The 21,273-nt window shown below is 37.5% G+C and overlaps 1 protein-coding gene across 2 annotated transcripts in view; it reads right to left on the bottom strand.

Annotated features, from left to right (window-relative positions):
* Window positions 1-842: 842 nt before the first annotated feature.
* Window positions 843-21,273, bottom strand: part of ANKS6 (ankyrin repeat and sterile alpha motif domain containing 6) — a 41,861-nt gene continuing 21,430 nt past the window's right edge. Inside the window, exons 9-18 of one of the 2 annotated variants that reach the window (XR_011148324.1) lie at window positions 20,408-20,611; window positions 18,479-18,644; window positions 17,678-17,847; window positions 13,944-14,133; window positions 12,435-12,551; window positions 10,478-10,545; window positions 9,058-9,174; window positions 7,633-7,729; window positions 5,805-6,168; window positions 843-1,604 (exon numbers count right to left, since the gene is read on the bottom strand). Coding sequence is in view for 1 of the 2 variants with exons in the window: in XM_069004221.1 (XP_068860322.1) it covers window positions 1,555-1,604; window positions 7,633-7,729; window positions 9,058-9,174; window positions 10,478-10,545; window positions 12,435-12,551; window positions 13,944-14,133; window positions 17,678-17,847; window positions 18,479-18,644; window positions 20,408-20,611 (1,179 nt within the window). In the remaining variant the exon portion in view is untranslated. The remainder of the gene's footprint in view (window positions 1,605-5,804; window positions 6,169-7,632; window positions 7,730-9,057; window positions 9,175-10,477; window positions 10,546-12,434; window positions 12,552-13,943; window positions 14,134-17,677; window positions 17,848-18,478; window positions 18,645-20,407; window positions 20,612-21,273) is intronic. The other variant, XM_069004221.1, reaches the window with a different exon arrangement.

A 21,273-nucleotide genomic window follows, 5' to 3' on the forward strand; every position in this document is an offset into this window, starting at 1 on the left:
TAAGACACATCGGAAACAAAATGCCACTCTAAATGTTTATAGTCTTATACATTTGGTGACATATGCATCCTTAAAAATGGAACAAGAATATTTTGCACATGGCTTTACCAATTACACCTGCAATGTTATTAGCATGACCAGCAATGACCTCAGGGTGCTAACAGGCTCTGATTGACCTTATCAGCTCATAACCACCTTTTTTTCTGCAATACCCCTCTGCAACCTCTTCTCCTCTTCCTCCTGGGGATTTAAGCTGCCAGTGTTTGAAGTCAGCTCTGACAGAGCACAGCTGCAAAACCTCCTGCAGCTTGGCCACTCCGCTGTTTGCTGCCTGCATCCTGGAGTGGTACCTCAGATGGCCAAACCAATGAAGCCATTGGAGAAACAGCTAGCACACCCAGCTGACAAATCCAGACAGCTGCAGGACAGCAGGACCCCACCACTTTCACTGGTGCTATTATTTTTATCACTGCACCCAAGTTCTATCCCTAGTTCTGCAAAACTCCAAAACCAGTACAGCAAGGAGCATGCTGAAATGTAAAATCTTTAGTTATGTACTGAGAACATTCAGGTAATTGGAGCTCCAAGATCTTTTTGCCTTTACCTGCAGTACTTGAGTCTTCAGAAAGATAAATATAGTGTCAGAGGCTTCTGATCCCTTGGGTTTTAATTCCTGATGATTTGCATTTTAACTACTTAATAAAAAAATAATATTTACTAAGCAGAAAATTATTTCTACTTGTAATTACTGTAACTTCCATTTCAAAATTGCTACAAAATCAAGTTATAAAAATGTATTTTTAAGTATATGCTAGTGTTACTGTCCAAAAAAACCCAGCCAATACCACATAAAAGGTTTTATTCTCAAAAAAAGTCAGCTATATAAAATATTTTAACATTCTGTTTAAATATTGGTGACAGATAATGCATTTCTTCAAATAAAGTGCTGTTTTTACAAATAGGTATTTCATTTTTACTTTTACTGCTGTTCTAACCTCATAATATTGAATAGATAAAGTATATTTTGGTTAACGAAGAATGCAGCATTACTTCTTTATATTTCTTCCCATGAAACCATTACATTTTAAATCTGGACTCCTTTATCTGTATCCAATCAACAGAGGCATATTCAGTTTATGTATTTCCCCATGTAGGAGGTGTCACAATTTGTGGTGGGCTTCTTGTCTTCTTCTGTGCTTTTGTTGCTCTTGACTGTGCTCATGTAGGTCTCCCATGGTTCTTCAACTACAGGCAAGAGTGGAATGAAACATCCATCTTCTTGCATGTTTATCCATTCTTCCTGCTCTTCTTTGTTTTTCTTAAATCCAGACCACTGATGCCTTGAACAATTCAACACTTAGGTTGAACTACAGAAGTAATCTCTTTATTATTTTCTTTTACTTTTTGTGGGTTTTTTATTTTAAGCATGTTACTGCAGAAAATCCTATGTCCGTGTTGTCAGGACTAACCTTTCTAATTTTCATTTGTACACTTGGATTTTCTCAGTCAGATGCCAAGCTTCACCATAAGAAAAAAAATATTTTGTTCCAGTAGCTACCTTTTAGAAGAAACGGCTTCTTGTGGTTTTGAAGAGCAGCCAGGTGCTGTAAGAGGGAAAAAAAAGTCTGAAAAACTGCAACCAGCAAGACTCACAGCTGTAAACAAGAGAGTAATTCCACAACTACTGGAAACAGACCCACATTTCCCAATGTTATACCAGAATCTAACAATTTGATCCTGTAATTAATTTTGTTCATCTTAAGCTGTCTCCTGTATGGAGAAGGAATAAAAAGTCAAACTCATGTGTGAAAAGGTCACCTACTGCCACAAAGCGTCGAGTATCCCTCTTTTTTCAATGTGCACTTTTCCAGCAAGTGATTACCTGAATCCTGTATGATTTTTATGTGCAAGTCTATACTGATTTTGCTCCTATTTTTATGCCTCGCTCTTCAATCTCTAACTCCCTCCTTTGGATAATTTCTACTTGATATTTTTGACTATGAATCCAAAAGTGAAAAGTGAATATACAAACAACTCTGTATCTGCAGATATATATGTATCTATCAATATATACAAGATACTATAATATGTAAAGAGAAACCGGAAGACCAGAATTTCCACTAACTATAGACTGAATGGCATAATTTTCTTTTTCCATCATAGGCATACTCTTCATTTAAACTTTTGTCTGGATAATATGCAGTCTATTCTTTTGATATCTATGTCCTGCCTTTGTTCATTGCCCTTACTAGATGTTTGGATTTTCTCTTTTCTTCCCACCTATCAGAGTGTTGTTTAGATGGTGGAGATTGCACTCATTTGATTGGGTGCATGAATCTTGACACAGGCCCCCAAAATGAACTAAACAATTAGTCCTGGCAATTGGGCATTCAGAAAGTCCAGTTTTCTTTTTTACCAGAATCATGTAAGCAAACAGGTCACCTCAAGCCACAAAGAGAAACTTTTCCTGGGGTAATATAATTTGTTAAATCCCATTCTCTCAGAAAGCTGGACTTTATGCCGCCACTTGTTGTTTCACTGAAGTTGGAGGTCAGACAAAGGAGGAGCATTTTGTTCCTCAGAGCAGTCATTTTGCCTTATGCCTCCATGGGCTTGTCATCTGCTCTAAATTTCGAAGCAGCACAGTAACTCTGTATCTTCCTAGTAGTTTCTCTGATCAAGGACAGGGTGTATTATCAATTTTCCATGCTGTAATGGTAGCCAAACTACCAAAGTGTCAAAACCCACCAAAACGTTCACTCTTGGAATGAATAGTTTTATCAGAATTTTCTAAAGGTGACCAGTCAATTTCCATTAAAAAGAGAGATGAAGGCAACACTCCCCATGTGTACTGTTTGCCTATTCAGAGTTCATTCATGGTGCCTCCAAACCTAATGGCTTACAGGTCCAATAACCTCTCAATTATTTACACTGCTCTGCCTTATTCAGGTCAGGCAAGGACTGGAGCATGGAATTCCCACAGCCTAACCTAGTGCCCCTGGCATGGGGTGGGGAGGAAGCAGTCTCAGTACTTCTGACAGAAAGCAAATGTTTGTTGAAGCCTGTTGTTTTCTGCAATGCAAAATTAGCTCACTTCTAGCCCCAGGGATGATACAGCAACTGATGTACAACAGAAACTTTCTCCCAACTGTGAGCTTTACTATAATTGGAATAGCTCATCTGCCAAAACCCAACAAACACTCAACTCTTCCAGGAGTTCCTGCAGTATAACAGGGAGCTCAGGAGTAACGATCTCAGCAGGAGGTGCTCAACCAGAAGCTACAAGAAGTCAGCAAATGATTTTGAACTGCCAAAAAAAAAAAAAAGAATCCAGAAGAAACTGTAGGGTGTTCCCTAAAGAAGCCTGTTGAGTGAAGTTAGTTGTATCATCAATCCTCTAGTTCTGATAGTCTTGCTTTTATTTATTCTGCCTCTCCTTGTTTTCCTTCTAGTGTATTCCCTAGAAGGGTGAATGTAGATAACCACTGCAGCTCTCCTTTCCTATAAACACTCACCTGGATGCACTTCTTTTTCTGCCGCATGCTATCTCATACCAGCAACAACTCCTGACTCAGTGGTAGCAGGGGAGGGACTGAGCCTGGGCAGGGGGGATGGGAGCATTTTGGGCAGAACTAAAGCTAAGGGGACACTGGAGCTATGGATGGGGAAAGGCGTAGAAGTTGTAGACATTTGCAGACGAGGTGATGATAATCAGTCGACAGACCTCCCAAAATTATAAACTACAGTTCCAGAAAGTAAAGATTAAATTTCTTTCCCCCTGCTTTTTCATTTCTGATTCTTATGGATATACCTGGATTATATTTCACTTTCTTCTTTACACCCCTACAGGCTGCAAACCTCATAAAAGCAAAGATACACTGACAGCCACTCTGGTTTAAGTACTGAACTTTTAAAATTACTCAAAGTATTCACAAAATCACAGGGTAGTGTGGAAAACAGTGAAACCAACACAGCTGGAAGAGCAGAATGTTTTCATTATCCTGTGAGCTACATCTAGCTTTCTAAAAGGGCAAATCATGATGGCTTTCTTGCTAATGGTGTCCAGACAAGCTCCCATGAAGAGCTGTGGAGAAATGAGATGTTACAGACCATGCAAGAAGCATAAAAATTTCACATACTACTTTTCAAGCGTACCACAGGAGGCAGCCAGTTACAGATGCCATGATGTAAATCAATGATTAGACTGTAATGAGCTAGAGAAGTAAGTTCACATCAGAAAAAAACTAATTGTATTTACCATGGAAAAACTTGGGAGGGATACAATTTCAGAAGCCTTCCTTAGGTGGGAGTCCAAGATATATTAACCTGAAGTACTAGCAGAAAAGAATACAAAACAAATACACAAAGGAAGTAATAGCAAATTTCTAAGCCCGATGTCCCAGAGAAGCACAAGGATTAAGCAGCTGAACTGCTGTGTACAGAGCACAGGGTGTTGTTTAAATTGTCACATAACTGAGATGTGGTAACAGTGATGCAAATCTTTTTAACGGTTCAAGATGAAATGTAGGGAAACAGAGACCAGTGAGACGGACAGTAATACCAACCAGATTAGCAAAAACTGTACCAAAGAATCTGAAGTTCTGTGGAAAACAATCAAAAAGAGATTTGAGAAGTCTTGCCTCATCAACCTACTAGAATCCCTTGAAGGTGCCAACAGTCTTGCAGATAAAAGAGGTCCATTTGATGCCTGGATTTTGACAAGGCACTCACAAGGTCCAAGGTTAGCTCTTAAGATAATAAGGAACCCACAGGGTAAAAAGAAAATTTATTGTGTAGATGAATAATCTGTTAGGGAGGCAGAGGACAGAAGGTTGCAGCAAATAGTGATTTTTTCCATAGCAGAGAGATTCACCACTAGTATTTCATAGGGATCTGCAAAAGGATATTCAGGATATGAACAGTATATTCAATATATGATTTTGAGAGGGCATATAGAGTGAAGGGAAAAACCTTCCTAAGTTATCCATGTAAATAAAAAGAAAGGTAAACAGAAGACTGACAAAAGGACTTCATGTGATATCTGTGCCCAAACAATAGGACAGCAGACAAAATCTGATGAAGATAAATATGAAATAATATTAAGTAAGGCAAATGGAAAAGAAGATGTACGTGTGTTTATATAAAATTATAGGCTGTGAGCTCAAACTCAGTAGATTAGCTGGGCTGTAAGAGGTAATTTCAATTAATGCCAATTCAGTCTCCAATTACAGTCAACACAGCACAGTACTAGAAATAACTAGGAAAGGGCAAGAGAATGGAAAGTAGAGAACACAACTGAGAAACAGACATCACTCTGTCATGTAAATCCATAATATGCCTACATTTTGAACACTTTATGCTAGGCTGGTATCTCCCACGTCTGAAAAGGTAATATCAGAAAAAGAAAAGAGAAAAACTATGGTATAGGAATGACAAAGCAGTCTATAAGCCTTCCACTTGGAAAAAAACATGAATGGAGAAGAGTATCACAGTGATCTGTAAAATCATCAGCGGCATGGAGGCAGTGAAGAGGAAACAACTGCTCACTGTATCTTCTGATCCAGTACAATGAAGCAAAAGAAGTCAGGACATGGCAAGTTCACAGCAAATGAAAGCAAGCAGCTCTTCCCATAGCGTCAGATGAGACTGGATGAAAAAGCTGAACACAACTGTAGGGACCTTGGATCTGACTTGGTACAGCTGCTCTTATGCTCTAAAATGTTACACATTCCTGGAAATTACTTCAAGTTCCAGAGACTGCCTAAGGGTTCTGCTGCTACTTTTTACAATAAAAAGCAGCTTACCTGGTGCAGAAACTTCTTTTATCTACGTGTTCTCTTCCTCTTTTCTGTTAGTGCTTCTGTTTCACAGCAAAATCTGTATCATGGAGCTCTCTCACACAAAACCCAAAAGCTAATCTCTGATGCAGCCTTCTTGCAGCATCTTGTCAAAAGCTCAACAGGAGCAACTGTTGCCTCCATTCTTAAAAAAGGATGCTGTCCCCAACTCCGTGCCACCATTCTTGTCCTTTGATATCTTCAAGACACTTAAGGTCAGCAAGTTGCTTGCAGGTATGTTACATCTCTATGCTTCTTTGGTTCTTGAGTAATTCCAGTTCTTTGCACCATGCAATCAAATCCCAAATAGCTTCTGCTCACCTAGTAGTACCTACAGAAGAGGTTCTTCAGCTCTGGGATGTTACCAAGAGACATTCAGAAGTTCCCATGTATGCTGACTATGCTTAGAATGGGAAGTTGCACAATGCACACAGGGACACCTGATAGTGGCTTTCAGCCAAGCAGACTACATAGAATACTGGAAGTAGCCCACATTCACTAACTACCCCAGCAATTCCTAGTTTTCCCCAAGACATCAGCAGGTCATCAGTTAGCAACTGCTTTCACATAGCTAGTGAAATGCAGCTGACTGAGATGGGAACAACTGGGACTAGCTCATTATTAAGGTTTCCTAAAGCATACAATATCTGAATTATTTAACATCGCCCCTAAACAAATGAAATTATTTTGTGAGTGGATGAAAGCAGCAAAATAAGCAATTGAAGAAGAAGCACTATTAACATGGTGAACTTCTCAAGGTAGTCAATGGCTTTTGTTGTTTCTACTAAAACATGGACACAGAAGTACACATGTGGATAGGTTATGCCCCATTCCTTAATCTGGAGTAACAGATGAGTATCTGCCTTTGTTTCAGGTGGCTGGCAGGACAGAGATTTGCAATTTTTATATCGGAGAGCGTAGGAAATGTATTCATTAATTACAGGTCAGCAACACCTTCCTGAATGCTTTGGTTACACGCAGTGCATTTTAAAAGGCATTTTCTCCAGCTTGGCTAGCAGATAACGCTGGTGCTTGGAATACACTATATAGATAATATAAAAATACCACCTGTGCAAAATAACTAAATGCACACTTACATAAATACATAATTAACATAGCTGCCTCAACTGTTATGCTAAATTGTAAATCTTGAATATATTTATTCTACCTGATCATACTAAAGTGTCTGCTATAAAGAGTATGCAAAAGAGTATGAAGAGTATGTATCATACAGGAACACCTCCCACTGATGCTACATACATACATACAGACACTACAGACAGTATACTGTATACTCTGGATTGCTATACTTACATCCATTTTCTGTGTTTAGTAATGTAAAACAAAAATCTTATGCTTATTTCAGATAGTACTGAGGGGTGTATAAACATCTTACAGATACCTCTACTGTTCACGTTGAAATCTTCTCTACAGTCTCAGCAAGAAACATACATCATTAGCCAGGAAAGCAGCTAACTGGCTTGTTTGTCACATTCTGTCTTCCAGCCAAGTATTAAATAAAATATCCACACATTTGGACATTAGGAAGACTTTTTTCACCAGAAGACTGATTAGGCATTGGAGTGGGCTGCCCAGGGAGGTGGTGGAGTCACCATCCCTGGAGGTGTTTAAGGAAAGACTGGACATGGCACTCAGTGCTATGGTCTAGTTGTCATGGTGGTGTTTGGCTATAGGTTGGACTCTGATCTCAGAAGTCTTTTCCAACCTAACTGATTTTGTGATTCTGTGATTCAACCTGTAATTAATTTTTCAGTTAATTTCAGGTGCTACTTACATTGGGAATGACCTGGCGGCCGTGTGTTACTAACACTACTCTCAAAGGAAGAGTGGAAGTTGTGTATAGTTTCCTGTAAAATCTGTCTCTCTCGACCCTGTAAAAGAATAGTAAAATAAAATAAGGTATTCTTAAATTTCTGTTTAAAAAATGAATTTATTATGAATTCACAACTAATGTTTAAATAATGTGTGTCTATGTTCAGCATACTATTAGAAATAATAACAAATCCTTACCTCACAGATACATATAGAAAACCTTGTAGTAATCTTTTCCTGATACTACCAGACAACAATAGAAACATTTTTGACTTGCTGACTTCGGCGGGGGAAGACATGCAGATAATCAATGTGATTGATAAAGCAAGCTTCGTTTATTGGCAATACAGAGGCACTTATATAGTATGAGTGTACATGCTTGTCAGTTCTTGATTGGCTTAAACTTATGAAAGCACATTCTTGTTTCTACATAATTGGGTTAGATAAAAGGCTACATTTGGCAAGCTTCTATTATTTATGTTTTGACTTGAGAAATCAAAGTTCTCCCTCCCTTCTCATGGTCAGTACATCTTATCAGCATAGCACTGTACCTCCTTAAAACTCCCTTTTTGTTCTCAGGCTTGTTTCTCACGCAGGCATTTTCTCATGCCGGCCTTTGCTTGTGCAGGCCTTTGCTTGTACAGTTCTTTTATTGATCTGTACCTTTTGGCTTTATCAATGATCCATGTCCCTGATCCTCTAACCATTCTTCAACATTTTCGTTACTTTCTTCCTATCTTTACTGCATGTCTTAGCATGGAACATCATCCACCTCCCCTAATTTTTAACCTCATCACTAGTTGATCTAAACTTGGGGAAATTGTCTGTGTTCTGTTTGTCTGAGCTTCCACTATTAGAGAGCGAATGGACCTCAAATCTAAAAAAGCTGCTGAGAAGCTTCAGCAGGCCTAATCAAAGACAGGTTCCAGTACAAACTCCCTCTGACAAGAGCACTGTTAACTGTACACATCTTAGCAAATCTGTTAATATTGATATAAAATTCAAAGGCATTAAAAGTGTAAGAAATGAGAGAAGAGCTATTTACCTAATTACAGAGGAATCAAAACCTGTTACATTAACCAAAGGACACCTTTCCTCTTATACTGCATTCTCTAGCTGGACTATTGCAGCCAAATGATTCTTTTTAGCACTGCTGAAATCAATATTCAGAAACTGCAATATTGCTCCTGTTTACAAACAGCTTCTTCACTGGACTAAGAAAGAGTTATTGAAAGAGAACAGGAAGTCCCCCAAAGGCACTTTGTTTGGAAAAAATTAATTTAGCTTTTCTAACTAACATCTGCAACTGAATTTCAAAATGTATGTTGAATTAATTATACAAATAAGCCTTGAAATAATTTACTAAGTACAGTACTCCAAAATGTACCTTTCCTGCATTCAGTTCAGAAATAGCTGCCAAAATTTGCTGTCTTGATCCATCAGTTTTAATACCCAGCTCTTTCAGATCACCATCAGTAAGGGTAAGAAAAGCTTCCATATCCACCTGCATATTAAAAAACAAAAAGAAGAAATAAAATAAAAAAATATAAGACAAATTTACCTATGCAAATATTCATTACTACAGGTTAGAAGTGGTTTGTTAGGTTTATTTAATCATATAACTTACTGTAAATATTGTGCAAAAAGTATTTTTAATGAATTACCAGCACCAAACGGTACACATTTTACCACTCTGTTGTAAGGCTTCTAATCTGCTGTTAATCATTTAACTAATCGTGATAGTAAATCTAAGATATTAATGGATTTTTAGTTTTTTTCCCCATCAATTTCTATTAATACAGAATATATACTCTCCACAGAAATTCCTCTGCCTACAGTAGCAGCTACTTGAAGATGCCTAAGGTTTCTCTCGTTTCTTCACCCTTTCCCCCTAAGTATTTTTGGAATTTCAGAATATTGTGTTTACTTTTCCAGTGTCTCCTGAGAAAAACCTAGGTTTTGTTCATATATTAGTTTTTTTATTAACAACATATCCATAAGGCTGTGATAAGAGTAAATATCTAAAACTTTCCATATTGATATAACCTTCACACACAAAGCATATTAATTCCTACACAATGCTCCCTTGCCTATCATGCAGGGGAACAATAATAACCCAATATATTGTGATGCAGCTAAATTGTCTGGACTTGTGCTGAATCCTGAACTCTGTAGCAATGTCAGTTTAGTGCATGTCCATTCACTACCCTTTGCTTTGACCAAATAAACACACAATATTTGCTCCCATCTGATCCTGCCTTTAATACTGCAGTGAATTAATTTTACTTATTTTCAGCAACATTTCCTTTCATTGCATCCTTTAGCAAGTCAATGTCACCAGTCTCATCTACCAGGACGCCTACATTCCCCAGTTTAATTCTCCTGTTGCTTTTGCAGAGTGGATAAAGAAGCAGCCATCTCAGTGACTCCCACCCTGCTGTTCTCCGTCTGCAAATGAGGTTCCAGCTGTGATTCCAGGGATGATACAGTATGTCCTATAAACTGTTTAGCCACATTGGATACAGATATATATAGAAAAAGCAGAATGTAAAAACAGAGAGGAAAAGAGGAAAAAAAGCCCTATCTACATAAAAGGTGCAGGTTAAGTGCAAAAAGCTCTGCAATTTGCACTATCCTGGAGAATGCCACAAATACCACTTGATCCATGTTTCAAGGTCCTCTCTGCAATCAGGAATGGTTATAGAACTTGAAATCTGAGATTCTGGATCACAAATCTGATGCAACACGTTGTTATACCCTACTTCCACTAAAACAGTAAAAAAAAAGATCTTTTAGAAGAGACTTACCTCCTGTTCCTCAAATATAGGCTGATATTTCTCAAGTGACAATTTCTTAAGGATGCCAGTCAGCTCATCTGTAATAATAAAAAAAAAAAAAGAAATCAACCTCATGGATTAGAAAAGATTTTAATCATCTCAGTATTATGAACTGAAAATATATATTAAAACCTGTATTTCCTGTAGTCATGTATGGTAACAAAAAACCAACCAGATTTATTCTCCATTAGAAATTGAAATACTGGTTTACTCTGTTCTCACCGACTTACATAGACTGTAATTCCATCTAGTCTTACTTTGCTAGGATATACACCATTGTATTGCCCTTTCTACCTCATTAAAAGGATCTTACAAAACCAAACCAGTAAGGAATACCTAAGCACTTCAATGTCTAAAATGCAGGTGCTTGGCCCCAGATGGCTGACCCAGATTGTGCAGGTTAGACAGCAAAACTCCTCAAGCAGGCAAGGAACTGAATGGCCTATTTCTGTGTCATCATCCAGGAAGGTAAAGTGTAGAGCAAGCAACCACACACCTGCTCATTCAAAAAACCATACAACACAGGTCTTTCTGAATCCTCTTCTCCTCATGTGCCTGACATCCAGGCATCTTGAACACAGACAGCTGAAGTCCAGCTAAGATGAAAACAAGTTTTACAAGCTCAGCTTCCAAGGCTAAGAGCATTGAATATTGTCTTTCCTCTTAAAGTCTATGGAAATTACATGTTGCAGGACCTGATAATGACTCTTCCCACACATCTAAAATGTGATTAGCTAAAAAGCATAAAAGCACTTTCAGAATAACCTGACATTATCTCTCTTAATTATGCATTACCTCTCTCAGCTAAAGTTTTCTTTTTATTACTTTGCTATTTAGTCACGAGTAACTAACGATCTGTTTTTTCCCCTTAAGTAGCTAAGTGGTCAGTTAAACTAAGAAGTCAGAGTCAAAATGAAGAACATGAATTATTACACTATAAAATTAAACTATATTTAATATTCTGCATATAAACTCACTTTCATTTTAAAGACATCACTAGTCCACTACCAAATACACTTTGTTTTCATTTATTTAATTTCTTTGTCTTTTGACTTTCCCTTTTCTTTCACCATCAGTAGCAACAGGAAGAGAATCTCACCCTCTAAGCTTCTCAAAAGACATCAAGTACCTCAAGATAAACACACTGTTGTGTACTATTTTGGAAGACTTCTTCTTTACATAGAAAAGTCCACAGACAACTGGAGAGTAAAATTCTAGTTGAGTCTTATTTTCTGCTATGGTTTTGTTGCCTTTTTTTTTTACCTTAAGTTCAACTAACTTGGTATGTCTAACATGACTTGCAAAAGTTGACATGGTCTCAGGCTAAAAGCTTTAGTACCCTGACATTAATCCATGGGAAAAGGTAACCAGTTTTAGAAATGTATCATGGGAACTTCTCCACATTGTTTGATGAAAAATATCATCTTAGAGAGAGAAAACAGGATGTGCATTAGAAGACCTTAGATATATTATGAATGGTTTTTTTCTTTTAGGGTGTTAGCTACCCTTGCATTTTTCATCATGCTGGTGTGCTTAGACTGTAGGCCATAACACAGGAAGAAACTTTCAGGGTCTCTGAGCTCAGAGTCTTACTGTCATAAATAACTGTAACACCAAACACCTTTCACACACACACACAGACTGCTTTCAAGTGTAGGCCCTTCATGTTTTCTCTTCCTCTATCCCTCTTTCAGTTCCTGTATTATTACACTAAGGTTGAACAAAACCTGAAACCTCTCACTTTTACAATTCTTGCTTAACATGTTTGTCCTTTGCTTTATCACTCTCATTTGCTCTACACTTACCTTGTCTCCTTACCCACACCCCTGGAGCAAGCTTAAGTTCTTGGAGCTCTTAGTGATTTTGCCACGTTACCCCTAATAAGCACCTCCTTTTATATTAGTCTGTAGTAGTAAGGTAAGATTACCTTTCTCCAAGTTTTCAGAGCCTTCTTTTACTCTCACATGGTTTCGTCTTTCGTTATTCTCTACATCACTGGCTCTCAGCATAGAGCCAAGCTGTTGATGGTCCACAAAGTGGTTGCCTAAAAAGAAACAAAGAACACCTCTGAACCCTGCTGCCTATTGTTCCTTCACAGTAACAGTCAATGCAAATCAATTTTCTTATTCACTTAAGTTCACTTGAAAGAAAAGACAAGTTAACACTGCAGACCTTCTGTACTTATTCTTCTGATTACTGCTTGGCATATCAGCATTTGTACTGCTATTGCTGAATCAAATCAGAGTCAGAGAAGCCCTTGAATTAAAGGAGCACTTAGCTACAAAAGCTTGCAAACACAATGAACCCAGAGCTACTTGAGCTACCGACAAACAACCTTCCTACAAGTGAACTCACAGTATCTTGGCATTAGTGTGTGGTCACAAAACCCAGCTTCACTAGGTGAGATGAGAGCAGCTGATGGCTTGGGGAATTAGTCTCGTTACCCAACAGTGAGCTCTCTTCCTTTTATGTATCTCTTAATCAACAACTCTTATGTTATCAAGTCATCATTATAAAATGGCACTAAATGTGAAAGGATTTGCTCCAGCAGTCACTAGAACATGTTACAGCTAAGCCATGAAAAGAGGACAGAAAGAAGATCAAATATCACCTGTTTTCAGTGTCAAATGGAATTACAGTGTTAATGGACAAAGCTGGCATAAGTGAAAACAAACCAAAATCAATGGAGACGATTTCAGAAAAAACAAAAATAGCATAAAGTACCTCCATTTCTTATTTAAAAGGTTCTGAGTCAAGTTATTTTCTTCACTTTTTTTGAGATATTTGTAAGAGAAAAAAAAGTTCTTGATATCCTGTTTCCAATGCAGTAATATGACTTTTTAGAAGTTGCAATTTAGACTTTAAAGTCTAGTTTAAAAGGTATTAATCTTACTGGAAAAGTAATAACATTATCATTCTTTCTTATGATTTTAGTTAAAAAGAGGTTGTAATAAGGTTATTTTGGTGATTTAGAAAAAAATATGTACTACAGATCTTAATCAACTTCATGTAGCTATAACTCGCTACAAATAAAAAATGTATCTTTGTAGTGATGTGCTCCCCTGCATTTACCAAAACACCAAAAAAAAGTTCTAGTTTTGTACCCTCAGCAAAGGGTGAAAAATAGGACTTAAGCCATGAAGGGGGAAAAGGAAGGAGGCCATTTTAGAGTGGCCTACCGACATGTTCTATGCTAGCTCTGAGATGATACCAGTCTCTCTGTAAATGGAAAAAATCACAGGTTTTGGGAGAGAAAAAGGCAGTTATTATTGCAGGAACGCCAATCTCACTGTAAAAACCACCATAATATATTTTCTAGAAAGAAAAGAGACCTCATTCTCATGCAGACACACACACACAGTCCAGTACAGTTACAGCTTTAAACATGTAGTGCTCTTGATGAATGAATGTCCTGTAATTACAGTGAGCTACCCACCATCCTCTGTAATAGTACCACTGCTGGAGCCGTTGCTCTTGGCGTGTCTGTGAGAAGAAGAGACAGAAGACTCTGTGTTTTGAACCTTAGGAGATGGGGAAGGTGACGGGGAAGGTGTGAGAGTTGGTGATGTGCTTTTAGACGTAGATGAAGTCCCAGATGGAGGTCTTTTGTTCATCTCCAGTTTTTGCTGCAGTTAATGATACAATCATTTCAGTTAAAAAATAATCAAGAAAGTGTTTACCTATATATGATCCTTTAATATTACTTAAGTTGCCTATCATTTCTGCAGAGCATATAGTCACAACTAGAAGTTTCTGCTTGATGTATATTGAAATAATTGGAGCAATAGTGATTTTATCCCAGATGAAAGTCTTGTCTCCTCAAATTCATAAAGAAAAATACATTTATTAAGGCTGTACTTTTGTAATAAGAAAATTATTTCTTGCAAAGCAAGACTGCCTACAAGTACTACAATTACTCTTTTTCTAAAAGGACTGTTGTGGTTTAAGTCCAACTGGCAACTATGTACCACACAGCCTCTCACTCACCTCCCCACCTCCCATGGAACAGGCAGGGGAAGCAAAAGTAAAACTTGCAGTTCAGATAAAAACAGTTTAATAACAGAAACAAAGTAAATTACTTTTACTCTTCAAATAGGGATTTTCATTCAGATATTTCATTAAATAAATACAGCCTCAATTAGAGATTCTCAAAGCATATGAGATGCTAATTTAAAGTAGCACTTCATGCTGGGTTAACAAGAAACATGTAGCAAGCATAAACTAAGTTTTGGGCGCATTAAACCCCTCACTGCACTGGAATGGAAGTTTCCAGCCAATCCTGAAATTTATTATTACCTAACAGGAGTCAAGTGATTTATTAAGAATTTTGCAAATATGGAACACATTTGGAGGCATGGAAAACAGGAAAACACATGAGTTAAAATGGGGAATAAGAATATATGTGTGTACACATATAGTCAGTCTTTTCCAAAAACAGTCAATGCACCTCATCTCCTAAATTCTTTAATCGACATATATATTTTGATGTCTGCACTGTATGACCCAAAAAGAAGGTGATTTTTTCCTGGATTCCTGCATTCAGAGTTTAAATACCTTGTCACTCAGACTACTACAACAAACTGATAAAAAAGTTGATCTGGATGAGAATGACAGGGGTTCATGTCTTTACAATTTTGCTTCTGCGCTGTGGCATAAATGGAACTTTTCTAGTTAATGAAAGAGGTGCAGATTTATAATATAAAACTTATTTGAATGGTAACACTCTTCCATTACTCTATCCCATGTCAGAATATAATACTTCCTTAGCCCTGCACTGAATTTACTAGAAGTAATGTAACATGATAGAAATCTGAGAGGTCTCTGAAGAGTATCATGAACTCATTTCAACTTTCTGTCCCAAATTTCCATCTAAATTGTTATTGGCCATTTGTGTTTCAGAATGGTCTTCCCTCCCTAGCACATAGTCTGCAGCCATTTAAATTACATCATCCTGAAAAATGTTACTCATATTTTTCTTTTCCTTTCTTTAAAGCTTGTACCACCTCACCCCTTTAGCAAAATTGATCAGTGTAATATCACAGCATTTTTAGATCAGCTATTTCCAAGTTTAGACAGCAGGATCCTAGTGGGAGGACACATGCCATTCCTCAAAGGATATAGACATTAAATTTCCAGCATTTACATTGCTGATTACAACAACAAAGTAGACTGCTAGCTTTTGCAGTCAGTGTGGATCCATATTTGATAGTGTTCTCCCAACAGAAATCTCCAAAAATCACCTCAGTTGAATGATACATGAACATCTATAGTGAGATCCACACTATGACATGTTTTGTTACTGGTGGATAGAATGAAACTTCTAGACATCTAAGCAAAAAGCACCAGAAAAGCTGTTGCCTTTCCAAAACAGTGGCATAAATGTTGTTTAAAAATCTTTTGTTCAACGGTATGATGAACAGCCTTTCCAGAAGATGATCTGCAGCACATTGCACTTCAGTACTCCTTTATCCCCTGATGTATCCCACTGTGAGTGGAAACAGTAGTTAAACTTCTCAGTGGCAGCATTGCTGCAACACAAGGCCGCTGGATCTGCAGTCCAAAGCTCACAGGTATTATCTCTCGGTGGGCTGATTAACATAACTGAGAAAAATGAGACTTTTGGGGGGCACACAAGGAGCTCTTCTGAAATTATTTCCAAGCTAAAAACAAGCTGAAAGGACATGCTGAGAGTTTAATTAAAACATACTGGTCAGACCACCTCTGAAAGAAAAAGCATTTGGTAGCTGCTCTGCAGAGAAGACTTTAATGAGGGGAGAGGATGATAAAGGGGTTTTGTCTACAGGAAAAAGAGACGGATCATTTATAACTCAGGGAGCAGTTACATGGGATAAAAAGGGAGGAAATATTATCATATGCCAAAGAATTGATATGAATCCTTAGGCTTTGGTGGTCCCACTGAGTTAGAAATTGTAGCTCCCAGTCTCATCTTTGAAAAGCAACCAGTAGTCCCTCCAAAATCAGGACTGACAGGTCAGAGACAAAGTGACTATTCATGGAAACTGTTTCAGCATTGGTAGTTGCACCTTTTCCTGATTTTTGTCCTCCAGAAATTTCCGAACAACTTCGCAATTTCGTTTATCATTTTTATGTATTGATTAAATACGAATATTGTGTACTGTTGTCATGTAAGACATCACAGAATGAGATTGCAGAAGTATTAAGTTTATACTCTGGTCATTTTCGTTTCCTCAGGCAAAATTTCAAGAATCTCACTGAAAGATGCAAAGAAAACAAAACAAAACAAAATAAGCTGCTTGGAGATTACATAGCAAAAGTTGGAGAAATTTTGCTCTTGCTCACATACTCTAACATTTGCAGTATAACAGGCATTAGAACATAAACCCCAAATTATGTGTTTTCTTTCTCTTGCTCTCTGAAACGTAATGTTTCCCTGTGTAAATAAACCCATCAATTTCTCAACAGCGTGTCACATCTGCTGTTATGATGCTGCTTTCTAATTCTCTGTCTCTGCACATCTTCAAGATTTAAAATCTTAACCCTCAAAAATGTTGTACAAAGTAGTTAAGAACTTCAAAGTACATGCACAAAAACGTGCAGGTCATGAGGGTAAAGCTACTCATTCCATGGAATTGACAGGGAAGTCAGCACAGATAGTAAAGCCTTGCAAGCAAAACCCAACTTTGGTGATGACCTACTGTTTAAAAATAACACCTTGTGGAGCAGACTGGATACATGCATGTTGCTGTGCTCAGCATATCCTGGTACAAATTATGTCATGCTCTGCATTCAGGTTGAGCCTTTGAAGGGAAGCTAGCTAGAGAAACTAACTATACCACTTCAGGGTAAAATCCAGGAATAACTAACATAAAACACTGGATCCAGACCATAGAAAGAAATAATGAGAAACCATAACAGTGCCGATCTACCCTAAGATCAAGCATTACATTTACTGTTTTTTAACACAGAGTGGAACTAATAATAAAGTAAAATCATGTTTTATTATTAGGTTTCATCTTCTGTAGACTTGCACTTAAAAGTAAGGTTTGTAGAGCTGCAAAGTTTCCACTAACGTAACAAGTGTTCATTCATTTTTGGCTGTGCAATGTTGTGCACCAACCACCCATAACTGAGATATGTCCTATTAAAATTGGCCAGTTTGAAAGTGCAAAATTTTACATTTCCTGTTACCTTTACAACATGTCCATTGCCAACAATCTGAGCACACTGCAAATCTGACAGAGTAGATGAAGGAGTTGACTGGACTGGACTGTGCTGTTGGCTGGGTTTCTGTTCAGGTAAGCCTGCTGCTTTTCTTCTTTGGGCTGCAATCTGAGACAAAACATTATCTGCACTGCCACCTAAAACAAAAAACAGAATAAACCCAGTAAAGGAAACATTTTGAAATGTTTGTTAACTCTCAAACATTCACTTTCATTTAAAAACTAACTGGATGAAGCAAAAAACAATTGTAAGGTTCAGATCTGTCCAGCAGATCAGAAAAAATATCAGAAAATATAACAAAAATCAATTGCAGAAGAGAAGCCATCCCTGTCTATACACACACACAGCTGACACCCTTAGATACAACTTTCATGAGCCACTTCACCATATTGTCTTCAACAACTACCAGGTAAAATGCTTGCAGCTTTGGTTTTAATTCAAAATCAAACTGGTTTAATTGATTTTAATTCAAAAAGTAAGCAACGTGTAAGAGTCAGCTCTATGACATGCATGGTGCAATGACATGGGGTGGGCCCAGTAAAATCTGCATGAGTTGGGCCGACCACTGACACTTCTGTAACAGATGTGAGGCTTCTCTTCCCTTAGGTGGGTGTCCGAAGTTCAATCCTGTGACCACTAAATTTACAGAAGCTTTGCTTTTACAGTGGTAAGAGTGCTCAGAAAAGGTTTAGTATCTTCTACCAGCATCACAAACACTAATTTTTTACCTGAATAAGATACAAATTACTTTCTTATTAAAAATGGTACCTGATCTGTTATGCAGTTCTCCTCCATGCCTGTTAATTCCTGAGATGTTATTGGATCCACCAGAAGAATGGGGAGAATGGTTGAAGTTATTGGAATTTGAAGGAGATGCTGGCCTTCTTGCAAATGTTGGTAATTTGACTGGTCTAGTACCTTTGCTAACAGATGTCTGGAAAACAAAATGAAAAATAATTTTGTTCTTTCTTGAAAAAAATAAAGATCAAACTTCAACTGCTATTTTATTTATCCCAAGTTCTGAAACTTTCACTGAAGAACAAAAGGGATATCAGAAAGAATCTTATTTTACATATACATATATACTGAACATATACTTTTATATATATATTCAATGAAAAAATTACACTATGTTAAGCCATTAATTCTCCTTAATCTTTGGCCAACACAAATGAGCATATATGATGCACCTGAGATATGATATACACAGTATTCTGAGCAGTGGGGAAGAAAAAAAAATGTTATCACCTGAAATGTCTTTCCTGCAGAATCCTGTCTTTGTCTCTCCCATCTTAAAAAACAGCTACCACCAACTTCTCATCCATCATATCTCTATTTCTTACAAATTAAGCTGCAAGAAGTGATACAAACTTTCTCTCCACCAGTTGTATTTTTATATTCCCTGCAATCTAAACAGCTAGCTGCACCACTTTATTGAGTTTTATTAACTGAGGCACTACTGATCTAGTTACACACTACCCAAATCCTCAGCCACATCCTCCTTCATTTCTTTCTTTTACACCATTGGCCACTAACAGCCATCTGACATATGAGCTTTTGCAGCTCAGCTTTTTCATGTCTCTTATCCTGTTGTCCAAACCACTTCTTCCAACTCTTACTGTTTCCCTCCTTCCTATACCCTTAGCAAGACACTTCTTTCCTCACAGAAGGACTGATGGCTAGTCCTCCCCTACTTTCCCTGCTCCTCACTTTATACACACACCAATTATTCAGTTATGTTATTACAACTGTCCTTTTTGGGATGCTAAACACGTACCTTCCTGTTACATCACTTCCCTTCTAATAGTCTGCCTTATTCCACCTAAATCACCTCTACCGGTATTAAGCTAACTTCCACTTAAAAAAAAGAAAAGAGAAAAAAAATCCTCCTAAATGTCTTCCTTGCCCCATTTCTGGAGCTGACACTGAAATACAGTTCTGGACTAGTCTTCTACAGTAAGGGGAGTAAGCACTTCTCCTTTTTCTCCAACTACAAAAGAAAAGGCTGTCAAGGTTGTTTTATTTCCTATCTCAAGACAAACCACCTATTTTTCTTTTGGTTTGCATTTTCACTGAAAACATTGTAGAATCAGTAAAGCTCCTTCTATTAAAAACAGAAATAATTGAGACTTTTTCCAGTCTTAAAGTAGTTCCAATTTAAGGCTATGTGCCTTCAAGCCCACTTGATCACTACTCACTACAATTTTATCTACTGCTAATCTTTCAGAATATTATGTCTGTACATTGGTCTTACTGGTATTTCTTCCCCCCTGCTCAGTTCCTAAAAATTGAGCAATTTTAATTCTTCTTTTTCTGTCCCTGGTCTTCCAAATCAGAGCAGTTTCCCCCACACTCTTGGTGATTCTGGTTAACAGCAAACCCCCTCCCCCCTCCAAACCATAGAAAGAAAGAAAAAAACCCCCAACAAAACAAAAAAAATCAAACAAACAAAATCAAAGACCCCAAAACACCCCAAAAGTCAAACCAAACCAAAGAAAAAGTTGTTTCATTTCACATAAAAACTTTTGTTCCATTATGTTCCTTCCAGACAGATGTGCATTCTTCCTAAGCAGCACTGCTTAAAAGGACAAGCCATTGCTGAGACAGTGGGTTAAAAATAATTTCTAATCAAAGTGGCTCCAGGTCAGCAGGACCTGAGCATAACACAGTATTTTCGTACACATTTTGTTTGCTTACTATATCAGAATTCCCACTGCTGTTAAAATCATGCTTGATGGCTCTCTGTGGCCAGGCAGTTCTCATCTGTTCAGATTTGCCATCTTTGCTGAGTCGTGTTCGGTCAGAATTCCAAAGCTCAAAGCTTGAGGGTGGTAAGAAAGGTGGTATCACTGCTTTCAGCTTATCACTGGGCAGCCTGGTAAATGGAGCACTACTCCTCAGCTGAGAGAGGGAAACAAAGAAAAGGAGGGAAAAAGATAGTTCTTAAGAAAGATTACTGGGAGCTGGTGATGAATTTTCAAAATTTTAAGTTAAGTAAAAAGATGAAAACCCAAGTATTTTTAAACAGAAAGGAAATGAGACACAAAAGTATTACTTGAGAAGAAGTATAACATAGTAACAGAGAGAAACCAATGAACATTGTGGCACCCCTCAGTATTATGACTATTCATTTGATACAACGAATATGGTTCATTAAGTGGCAAAAACTGTCTCTTCCTTTACTAGGCTAAAAATATTTCTCAAGTTGACCTTAACAAGAATGTTAAAAATCAATTTCCAAAGAAATAACAATGTAGTCCTCTCTGTATTTCCAGACAGGATACCTGGACACAGTGAACAACTGTGTGTTCTTGCTGTATCTGTACTGAAGAATGAGACAAAACTACCACAACTGATTTTGCTCCCTGGAGTTCTGCCAGTCAGTCATATAAAATGTTCTTACAAAAGAACTCATATTTCTTACAAAAGAACATAAAGATAATAACCAGCCAAATTTAATGACATCACCAGTGACTAAGCTGCAGGGAAATATAAAGCTACAGCATAACAAAAGAAGAAAAAGCATAACATAAACACACATCCCAAAAAAAATATTTCATGGT

The sequence above is a fragment of the Aphelocoma coerulescens genome, chromosome 2 (genome assembly GCF_041296385.1).
Source record: "Aphelocoma coerulescens isolate FSJ_1873_10779 chromosome 2, UR_Acoe_1.0, whole genome shotgun sequence".
Classification (NCBI taxonomy): Eukaryota; Metazoa; Chordata; class Aves; order Passeriformes; family Corvidae; genus Aphelocoma; species Aphelocoma coerulescens.